The sequence below is a fragment of the Caloenas nicobarica genome, chromosome 5, assembly GCF_036013445.1.
Source record: "Caloenas nicobarica isolate bCalNic1 chromosome 5, bCalNic1.hap1, whole genome shotgun sequence".
In the NCBI taxonomy this organism is placed as follows: Eukaryota; Metazoa; Chordata; class Aves; order Columbiformes; family Columbidae; genus Caloenas; species Caloenas nicobarica.
In genome coordinates this window covers 68,082,197-68,093,759 of record NC_088249.1, presented here as the reverse complement: position 1 = coordinate 68,093,759, position 11,563 = coordinate 68,082,197, and the positions used below count along the sequence as shown (strand labels likewise).

At 41.3% G+C, this 11,563-nt stretch overlaps 1 protein-coding gene across 2 annotated transcripts; it reads right to left on the bottom strand.

The window, feature by feature from the left end:
* Positions 1 to 2,917: 2,917 nt before the first annotated feature.
* RAD51 (RAD51 recombinase) lies at positions 2,918 to 8,952 on the bottom strand. Of its 2 annotated transcripts, XM_065636278.1 has the most exons (9): positions 8,872 to 8,952; positions 8,257 to 8,394; positions 7,318 to 7,435; positions 6,705 to 6,796; positions 5,707 to 5,801; positions 4,519 to 4,632; positions 3,755 to 3,884; positions 3,393 to 3,514; positions 2,918 to 3,120 (listed from the first exon to the last, which is right to left on the bottom strand). In XM_065636278.1, the coding sequence occupies exons 1-9, from the start codon at positions 8,950 to 8,952 to the stop codon at positions 2,997 to 2,999; spliced, it is 1,014 nt and encodes a 337-aa protein (XP_065492350.1). In that variant the 3' UTR covers positions 2,918 to 2,996. The 2 variants fall into 2 exon arrangements, with proteins under 2 accessions (XP_065492350.1, XP_065492351.1); XM_065636279.1 differs by lacking the exon at positions 3,393 to 3,514 and having other exon boundaries at positions 3,094 to 3,120; positions 8,872 to 8,946.
* Between the last annotated feature and the right edge of the window lie 2,611 nt (positions 8,953 to 11,563).

Here is an 11,563-nt window from a genome sequence, read left to right as displayed (position 1 = left end):
TATTTCATTTTTTATTTTTCATTTTTCTTTTATTTTCCATTTTTTGTTTTTCATTTTAATTTCATTTTTATATTTCATTTTCATTTTTCATTATTTTTCTTTTTTATTTTTATTTCATTTTTATGTTTTCGATTTTTATTTCATTTTTTATTTTTTGTTTTACATTTTTCTTTTTTCTTTTTTCATTTTTATTTCATTGTTTATTTTTCTTATTTTTCATTTTTCTTATTTTTCATTTTCATTTTTCATTATTTTTCATTTTTCATTATTTTTCATTTTTCATTTTCATTTTTATTTCATTTTTTCTTTTTCATTATTCATTCTTCATTTTTCATTTTCATTTAATTTTATTTTTAATTATTATTTCATTTTTCATGTTTCATGTTTCATTTTTTATTTCATTTTTCATTGTTCATTTTCATTTTTATTTCATTTTTCATTTTTATGATTTTATTTTTCATTTTTCATTATTTTTCATTTTTGTTTTTCATTTTCCATTTTTTAAATTTTCATTTTTCATGTTTTATTTTTGATTCTTTTTTTAATGTTTCAATTTTCATTTTTATCTTTAATTTTATTTTCATTTTTGTCTTTAATTTTTATTTCATTTTTATATTTTATTCTTTGTTTTTTTCATATTTTTATTATTTTTATTTTTCATTTTGTATTTTTATTTTCTTTTTCATTTTTTCTTCTATATTTTTAATTATTTTTTATTTTCCAGTTTTTATTTTTATTTCATTTTTAAATTTCATTTTCTATATATTTTTTCTTTTTCATAATTTTTTATATTTATTTTTATTTATTATTTCATTTTTCAGTTTTATTTTTAAAATTTCTTGTGTTTTTTGTTTTTTATTTTTTATTTCATTTTTAGTTTCTTATTTTTATTTTATATTTTTATATTTTTATTTAGTTTTTATTTCATTTTTATTTTTCTTTAATTTTTTATTTTTTATTTTATTTCTTATCTTTCATTTTATATTTTAATTTCATTTTTAAATTTTAATTTTTATTTATTGTCCTTTTTTTTTAATGGGTTTTTTTTAATTTTGGGGGGTTTTAAAATTTTTTTAACTGCTTTATTTTTATTTTTAGTTGATTTTAGTTTTATTCTAGATTTTATTTTTTTAGTTTATGTTTTATTCTTTTTTTTTAAAATGTATTTTGGTTTTTATTTTTTAGTTTTTATTTCAGGTTTTTTTAATTTTTCATTTTTATTTCATTTTCCATTCTTTTAATTTTTGTTTTATTCGTTTTTTTGTTTTTAAATTATTTTTATTTTTCATTTTTTAATTTTCTTCTATATTTGCTATTATTTTTTATTTTTCTATTTCATTTTTCATTTTTTAGGTTTTTTAAATTTTTAATTTATTTCATATTTTTAAATTTTTTTTAATTAATTTTTTTTTTTTTAATTTTTATTTAGTCACCGCAGGAGCTGATGGTGTTTGTCCTTTCAGCAGGGAGGATGGAGAATTAAAGCTGCACATGAACTCACATGGATGTGACAGGAAAACCAAGATGAACACAGGCCAAGGGCAGCAGCAGGATGAGAAACCCAAGTACAAGCTTGTGTCGTTAAATTAACTCAAGTTACGCTTGGAAAATAATTAAGTGTGAGACTTTGGGCACGTCTACCTTTGGTTCTTTTTCTCCATTGCACCAGAGTAATTCGGTTATAATTTATTTCCCCTCCAGCTCTGGACACAGGTCCAAAGGCAGCACGGCTGGGCTGGCTGGGGATGGCACAACACACAAACACTGCAGGGCTGGAACGCAAACAGAATTTCTCATCATATTCCACTGCCTTGGAGGAACTTCTAGGGAAACATTAAGTATTTCAAGGAGCCAGCAGGACAAATGTTTACTCAAGGAATATTAATTATGCTTCCTTGAGGTTAAAGCACTGTTGGCAATAAGCGTATTTAATTAGCGTTTCATTGCACTGCGTCGTTAGGAACTTACGCCCTCCGTGGAAACACTGGCCTGTGCAGCTGCTACAAGGACTTGAGAAAAAAAAATTTAAAAGGTTCTTGTGTTTAAATGAAACAAACTTTGCTCCCCCAGCTAACGTCCCAAATGTTGTGGATACTGGGAGAAGCTGCAGAAAAATCGTCCCAGAGAAAAAGGATGAGGAAAAGATTTTTTGCTGCCAGCCACCACTATGATATTGTTCTCTTTAATCAAGTTTAGAGGAGTTCACAATAGATAGCTTACATAAAAATATTGCATAATACAAAAGAACCTTTTCAACCTCAAAAAACTCTTAAAAGCCACGTGCAGGGCACTCCAGCACAGGTCAGCGCACACCTCTCAGCCAGGAGATGGTGCATTGTGAATTAACACCTGGCTGAACCGGAAACCTGTAATGTCATCAATATTTTCATGGTCCTTTTTATTAAAAGCAGATTTCCACAGAGAATTAATGAAATACAAAAAAGAATGTAACTGAAATGTAAATTAACAGTTGCCCAAACCCAGCATGTTGCAGCATCCAAAACGAAATTAACATAAAGAATAGGGATTGTGACCATCACCAATCCCCGCAATAGCCTCCAATCTTACTGTGGAAAACCATTCTGCTTTATTTGACAACTAAAGCAATCCCTTAAGTAGTTAAGTCAACACTTTTCTTATTTGACAAAGCCATCAATGCTATTTCAAATTCACCAAGTTACCAACTGCAGCCACATGCTCTTTGCTTTTACTGCGCTACATCCACCGGTAAAATCAGCTGGAGCAACAGCCCGGAGGAAAATACAATCCTGAGAAATCCCATTATTGTAATTTGTGACTAACACCCCAGAGCATGGGGCTCTTCCAAGCAACATCTCTGGCTGTGTCTCAAAGTGTGTTCACCTGATGGGCTTTTACACTGAAGTTCAGCAGATTCTGCTGGCACTTGAACAGCAGCTGGAGATCCAGAAGGTGCCAGACAAAGGAACTTTTTGCGGCCACCAGCCGTGGGTGACACGGGGGACAGAGCGCTGTGGTCAGTCTTTAGCGTCGCCCACTCCGTCAGTGTTGATGGCAAACATGGCTTCAGCCTCGGGCAGGCAAGGAGAGTCATAAATCTTACAGATTCTGGTTTCACCGCGGCCTTTTCGCAGATACAGTCTGTGGGGAGAGAAGGAAACACCACAGGTCAGTTAATCACTGTCGTCATCATTAAAAAATGACGTTAGCACATAAACACAGCACACTGCGGAGCTGGAGGAACTCCTGAAAACACTGTTGGTTTTACTGCGGATTAACAAGTGCTCAGTCACGCTCATCTGCTGAAAAGCCATCGACAGACTATGTAGAAACCCAGAATTTAGAGGTAATTGGTTCACTCCCTAACATCTTCCAAAATAAGGCCAAGGGAAGGTGACAAGCTGTTCTCTCACCTCGTGGTGGAAGCATGGGCAATGATATTTCCTCCGATGGGTTTTTTGGGATCTGCAGCAAACATGGCAGCTCCATCCACCTGCGCTACCACTTGGTTGGTGATCACGACCGCCACGCCAAACTGTACCGAGAAAAACAACACACCCAAATGCTGTTATTTTCCACAATCTGAACAAAGCGGGGGGAAAGAAAAAAAAAGGACACATGCACTTCCGCTGTCCGTAACCACTCTGTCATGGCTCTCAAAATAAAATGCAAGCAGACACTGAATGGGCAGAAAGCCCTTTGTACACAATTGCAAAGCTTTCCATGAGAAAGAAACCCATCCGCAGTGCTCTGGAGGATGAGGCTCCCGGCTCACCTCGTCGGCCAGGCGCAGCAGCATCCGCAGGAACCGCGCCAGGTGCATCTGCCGCGCCGCCAGCTCGCCTCTGCCCGAGTAATCGGTGCGGTACAGGGCCGTGGCACTGTCCACGATCAGCAGTGCGTACCTGCCGACACAGCAACCCAAATACAGTTCCTGCATTACACAAACCTGATGTTTATTGTACTCTTTTTAACTAGCCCAGAATTTACTGTTTTGACCCCACAGATATCCTGCGGACAGGTTCCTACACACCTCATCTGCCACCTCCTTCCCTCCAAGGACTCCACACATCTTATTTTGAAGCCCAGGTTTCCGTGGTGCTTGGCGTGCCCTAAATCACCACTCTTTACTTCTGAAAACAATTATAAACCGAGCTGCAGAATTGTTTCTCAGGCTGGCACTTGTTCTCTGTACAGTAACATCATTGTCGCAGTTCAAGTCAGTTGCTGCCACCCAACATTTAACAGCACGAGGTAATAACTTGCAGCTGATACACCCAGCTTATTATCTGGGTGTGCCGAAGCCTAGTCCAGTCTGAGACTAACAAAACCTGATCTAATGGCGCTAAGCACTGAAGAAAGCGAGGATATTGCACTAAAGTTAACACTGGAAATAAATGTTTACTTTGACATTTCACAATTTTGTGATCTATGCTTTACTTAGACTTGTTCATCATCCTCAGGGAGCTTTGTAACTTGAATTATTATGTGATATGGAGATGTATCGCACAAAAGTCACCTCATCTAGGTCAGTCTTACCGGGACTCAGCCATCATAGCAGACGCCTGATACAGGAGCTGGGTCTGATGATCCGTGTTAAAACCTCGAGCGTACGCCACGTTATCCAGGACATCACTGCCAGACAAGCCATACCTGGAGAAATCAGTGGGGAAAAAAATCAATCTTTAAGTGACAACTTCATCAATAGCAGTTATCTAGCAGGTTTACCTAAAAACTAGAATTAAAAATTCACATTCCTGGGAGAGTCTTAGACATAAAGACAGACAGCAAAAAAATGCAACACAACTTGGTGATGAAAAGAGCACAGAATGATTGGAAACCAGTTTTAAAGGATATTTTCCTGCCTAGGAACAATAATAAAGTAGAACACCAGGCATTTTACTTGAAAATAAAACCATAGGCAAGGAAAGCTATGGTTCTAGAACAGAATATTCCACAAGCAATATATTGCTAATAAAAACCAGTGATAAATAGCCTTCCACCTGCAATACCTCTGTCAGTGTTTTACTATCGAAATTCTAAAAAAAAGTTGCATTCAATATCTTGTATTTAAATTATTCACATGGGACTTTGAGAAATCCCTTAGAATCTGGACAACCAGTTGATTATCCTCCTTGGATCTGAACCGCATCATATTTTTTCCGACGAGAGAGAACATACATAATTTGTTCTGCTTTTTCATTTCATGCTACATCACATCAGAACATCCTAGGATAGAGGCAGGAGATGAGAAACCAGCTTTTCAGCTGGTCAGCGGATGCTCTCCTATTTCCTAACAACGTTTTGCCAGCCGCTGTTGCTTTAACCTTTTTACAAAAGAATCTTTGTTTCAAGGTATTGGCAGAATTTAAGAAAAATCTCTGAATGTATCTCACTACCAGTAAAACTGAACTTGAAAGAGACAGTGGTAAGAAGTGAAGCCATCCCATTGCAGGGCAGTGATGTCAGCTACTGACACATCCGAGTAAAACTAGAAACCTTTATAAATTACAGCTGATAAAGTGATCTAACGTGTGGGTAGGTGGGCAGACAACCAGAATACAGACAGGCTTTTGTTTGGCTGGTTTTTTTTAGAGACAGTTCTTACTGCAACAGTCCCGTGAATTTAAGGCAACAGGCTGATTTACACAATGTTCCCTATTAAATAATTAAGATATCCCATAAGTAATTGTAACCCTTGCTTCAAAAAGAGCCCCAAGCACAGACCTTTCGGCCACGGCGAGGAGCCGTTCTGGGCGGAAGGTCCCCTCGGTGTCGATGTACATGGCTTTTCCTTCCCCGCCTCCCCGGTCGATGGGCAGCTAAAGGAAAAGCAAATGAACAAACACGAAATAAAATATCGACAAATAATCCAGTTATTGCCTTAACCCCCAGCTGATATCACACAATAAATAACATACCAAGCTATTGTGACTGAAGCCACATTTATCTGGGAAAAGTGAGAAGAAAGATCCCTGTTTTCAATCTCTGATACCTACATAAAAGGACAGGAGCTTCACTTGGAGCTGGTAAGTTTAGGTGCATAAAGGTGTTAACTAAATGATCAAATTAAGCCCAAACCCTCTAATATTTTATGAAATAACATCCTCTAGAAGTAATAAACACTATTATTTGTTTAAACTAAGATTAGAAAAATAGTTACTCCAAACTGATCTACTGTTTGACAGCAAGAGCGGGCTGAAGGTTTTTACAAAAATAAGTAAAGTAAGCTTAGGATATATCAATATATCCTAAAAAGGCAGCTAGTCACAAAAACTCAGTGAACCCAACACAGTTTCTTCTCTCAAATTTTCAGCACTCCTGGTGATAAGAAAGCGGAGCACCTGAAGAGAGATCAACCGCTTCTCTGCTTTTAAGACCTAGAATTATGCTATGAGGCTAACGTGTTAAATTTTGTTGTCAGGAAAAAAACAAACTACAGAACATGTCAAATACAGGCAAAAAGCATTACAGATTTAATTTGTGCTAAAGTAATCTCAGTAAGCGTATTAGGCACGAAACCAAAGATCCTAGAAAGCTGCAAGTACAGCCAGGGGTGCTGCAAGTGTTTTGGGGGCTCTTTGCGAACAAATAAAAATACTCATATTCTTTGCAGCTCTTTCTCATGTATCTCATTTGTGTTGGTTGAGAAAAGTGCACAAATGAGCAAAGATCCCAAAGCCGTGTTGTCTGAATACTCAATTTTAGGACAGTGCACTACTCACTTGACAGGTTACAGCCAAGGTATGACACAACTGTGTTTTTCCAGTACGAAACTCCCCAAATAACTCTGTTATGGACCCTGTTTCTATTCCTCCTAAAAGAAAAATAAAAAGGTCACGTACTTCAAACAAAGACCAGACGTATAAAGTATTACGTTTACAGCGGCTCATTTAAACACTTTCTTTGGTTAAAAGTTTCAACACTCTACTTGGAAAAACTGCTTTTCCTACTGAGGTTTGTCCACGTTGCAGATAAGAAGTTTAGATAAGTGTAATTTTGAAGATGCTGAAAAGCCGAAATGCCTTGTTTTGTGATCACAAGTAGGAATGGGGAGAAGATAATACCTGGTTTTGTTTCTTTTAAATAGGTCATAGACTGGAAACTAGAAACATCCAAACCGAACAGCTCTGGGTGTTGCATCATGACTGAAAGGTTTAAAAATTATTTCTGCAGCTTTTAATAGAAAATCAACGGTGATACAAGAGAGCAGCACTTGAGGAGACCTTCCCTTCAACCAGAACTTGTGTGTCTTCTCTGGTTTTGTCTAAGGATCATGTTCACCAGAAAAAAAACATATAATGAAGGCTAATCAATAAAGAGAAATAAAGTTATTACCTTGAAGAAGTTTATCGAGTTCTTTGGAGCCGGTGGTGATCTGGATGATCTCTGACCTTCGCTGGTGGAATTCTGTTGCTGTGGTGAAACCCATTGGAACCAGTTTAGCTGCTTCAGCCTAAAGAAAACCAAAATAAACAGTGCAAGGAGCAGTCATCCCATTCAATTACGTCCTCCAGTAATTAATACTATAATTTTCTATTTTGCCAAATGGAGAAGCACCTATATAATTTGATGCATACATTTTATTTTATAGACCATATATGAGTTGGTACCTCTGAACAGAACTGAAATTCTGCTCAAAGAAAAAGCAGGTCAGTTCTGTCCCTGTGAAGCTCCACACACTGGGGATAGACACACAGCCTGCCGGGAATGCTGTCTGCCTAATACCGAATAAACATGCAAAGTAAGAAAAGGATGGGAGTTAAACATTGTGTTAGGGTAGATTTCAATAAATGAGAACTGGTGTGGCAGAAACTCCACATTCTGCCCCAGAAGATGCAGTGAGATTGCAACTCGGGCTTCACGCTCCGTCCCCAGAAGGAAACTCCAGGTCCCAGGGTGAACACCCGCTGAGACATGCAATTAACATGTGTAATTCAAATGTGTCAGAAGAACAGCGGCATCCTCTGCCTTGACACCTGCCAAGAGCGGATGCTCAGGGCAAGAGTGTGACAAATCTGGGAACATAGGACTGACCCTCTCTCTGGTCGTTCTGCTCGTTCAGTTAATGAGCTTCTTGAGGTGTTTTAGTGGTTTTGGTGTCTTAGTGTTTTTTGTCTCTTTGCATCAAAAGTCACATCATATGTCTAACTATCTTTACTGCCCTTCTCAGTATATTGTTAACAGAGACCTTCCAAAATCACCAGAACACCTCAAGCCAGTGGAAATAAAACTTCTTGAACATCTTGGGTTAAAGCTTTTCCAGAACACCCTTACCAAGATTTTGTCAGCTTTGGCTTCACTGATGCCTTTAATATTTAGCAGCTCCTTCTTTGGTGCGTAAGCAACAGCCTCCACTGTGTGAAATCCCGCTTCTTCTAATTTCTTCACATCATTTGCATTTATACCACATTGCTGAAAGGGAGAGGGGAAAAAAGGACTTATTACAACACAAATACCTTAATGTAACTTCCATTGAATGCCTTCAACTACTTCAGCAGATCTGGATCAAACCCCGTTGTTACAAGTCAGCGTACTGAATGTTACGTCCCTGTTCACTTACATGCAGAGAACCATAAATAACTCTGTTTACCGGTGCAACGTTTGCATCAGCTATTAACTACACAGATGGCACAGAAAGGGCAGAAGATACTGTTATCTGGTTTAATAGACACTGGAGGTAACCAATACACGTTAGGAAAAGGTAGACAGCACAGTAATGTAACACAAAACAGAACTGTGAACATGGTGAAGGTTTTGGTTTGTTCTGGGGTTTTTTTGACAAAACGCAAGTAAGAATTTAGCAACACAATTTTCAGATATGACTTGCGCCGAAGGAAAAGGCCCAGCAGATTTATTGGGAAGTGGCTTTAGAGCCGACTGCACACCCACCTCTAGCCTGGAGACGAGCTGTGGCCCGAAGCTCTCTTCCTCTGCCGAGGTGTCTGCGTTCGCGTCCAGCTGCATCGCCATCACCCCACTAGGAGAAAACCAAACAACTCTGGGATGCAACACACGCCATCCAAACAAGATATACATGCGAAGCGGTTCAAAACATATTGACAGATCACCCTAAGTAGTATGTGATGGTTTTTGCCCTCCAATATCTCTTAGTGCACGGTATGGGAGTGCTGTAAGAAAATTCTTTTGTGTGCTGTGCTTTCCTATGTAGTATTAAACATAAAAAAAAATCCAAAGCACTCTTGTTACCTTGTAAGGAATAATAAGAGGCTTAATAGGGAGCTCCACAGTATTTAGGAGCACAATAGAGCAAATTAGTTTGGTATTAGCAGTATCCCGTTGAGCGAGCAGTTATTGGGTCACGTTAGAAGATGGAGCTGGCACTGGATGTCCCAGCTGGGCTGTGCCCAGGATCCTGCCCTCGGCACACGCACAGCGCCGGTGCCTTCAGGCGGGGACGGGGCTTCAGCCGCCGCCTCCGGCCCTGCCGCCCCTGCACACGGCACCGGAGCGGGCCGGGGGCACGGCGGGCCGGGGAACCGGGGACACGCACGGCGCGGACACGGCGCCGCGCAGCGACCGCGCCCGGGCCCGGCAGAGCCGCACGGGCACCCACGGTCCCCCGGACACCGGCGTCCAGCGGGGACAGCAGAGGCAGCGGGGCCCGGCCGGGCAGCCCCGCGCCCACGCCGCCTGTTCCCCGGGTCCGGCCGGAGCCCCCAGGCCCCAACCGGCACCCGCGGCCCGGCCGCCGCCGCCCCCCTGACGCACCGCGTTTCAGAACCCCCTTCTTTTTCCTACTCTGGCTACTCCCACCTCGTCTAATTTTACTATTTCTTCCAATTTCCCCTCACGTTCCCGCCTCGGGTGCCGCCCCGCCCCTCAGGCCGCCGGAGCAGCTCGCCAGGCCAGGCCGGTCACCGGCGCGCAGGCCGCTGCTCGCCCGGCCGCGCCCCGCAGCGGAGCGGGGTCGGAGCGGGAGGCCGCGGCGGGTCCCGGGTCACTCACCCCGCGGCGGGGCCGGCGGTCCCGGTCGCTCCCTCCCTCCCTCGCCCCGCGGCGGGGCCGGGCCCGCTCCGGACACTCGCGGCCGCCGCCGGTTCGGAGAAGCCCGCCACCGCGTCACGTGGCGGCGCGCGCGCGCAAAGCCCCGCCCCCTCCCTGGCGGCGTCTTAAAGGGGCCGCGTCCCTCTGCCCGCGGGGGAGCCGTGCAAGTGGCGTGAAAGGAGGGATGAAAGGCAGGGATGAAGATCTGCTCGCGGAGATCAAGCAGGCAGTTGGGCAGAGCAGGCTGTTTTTATTCCTTTCCTTCCCCCCCCATTTTATTTATGCATTTATTTTAAAATCAGCACAAACCCCAGACTCCGTGCATTGAAGTTAAGCTGTGTTAAAGGCAGCAGTGCATTTCTGAGCAATAAGCCCCTCTCCCACCAGTCCCTGGGGAGGAAAGCCAGGAGGTGAAGGAAGCCCCTTCCCTCGGGGTCCAAATTAAGTCTCAATCTAACTAATTTCAGGAAAGCCATTCACCTGGAAGCCGTGTTGGGCAAGGATCGCAGCCTCTGCTTCTCAGCACATACAAATAAACTTTTCCATCAGCCTTTGAAGATGAAGAAGGATAAAGAAAGTGGGGTGTAGAAACAGTTTCTCCCAGCCTTTGGGCCCTGGTCACCCATGGCAGCAAAATACAGGGGAAATGGAAATTTTTTAACACAAAATGGGAAAATCTGCACTTCCCCAGGGCTTTCCACGATTTACCAGCAATTCCTCCTGCCCCCAGCGTGGTTTATAGGTCCCAAGCAGAGCCGTGTTCTCACAGATGCTGACTAGAGGCTGTTCTGACACCAGACAAAGCATCAGAATGTCAGCAATACCTGCAGTTTTTGAGTTTCTCATTCCAGTGTTTATTAAACCAGTTTCAGTGGTGCCATGCTGGCAGGAGTGGCACACAAAGGGGAAGGACGGGAGGTTTTGAAGAGGAAGCACCAGTGCAGAATGGATCCATCCTCTGCCCAGAGTTTGGAATGTTTCCCATGAAAACACGACAGCAGAATATTACTGATAACACAATATTTTGCATCCTCATTATATAACCTTTCACCAGTGAGCTAAATAATTTAATACGTGTTTAAGAAGCCAAAACGGAGATCACAGGAGGCTTTTACATGTATATATACAGAAAGATCTCAGCCTTAGGTTAGCAATACTGGAGATTCTTTCCCCATAACGTGCTGGAACGTGGCTAAGGCTGGCAGGCCCTTGGGATTCACACTTACCCTGGAGCACAAGTGCTCAGGGGTCATCTCCACATTTACAAGAACAGGTGTTCTACATTAAATGCAATAAAGCAATGTGCACTATTATGGATACCCATAAATAAATCATTAAAGAAAGCCATGGAAACAACATTCTGACTGTATCAGCTTGCAAACAGTGCATGTGCTTTCACAGCTAGTATTATATTACCAAATATGAAATAAGTCATCTATAGACTTTTTTTTTCCTAGAAAAGTAATTTAATTCTTGAAATGTAAATAATTTCTTCTCCCTTACCTTTTCCCCCATCCTTAGAAGTAGCACAGCCATAACTGGAGATCTCTTCCCAGCTTTACTCCAGGAAGGAAAT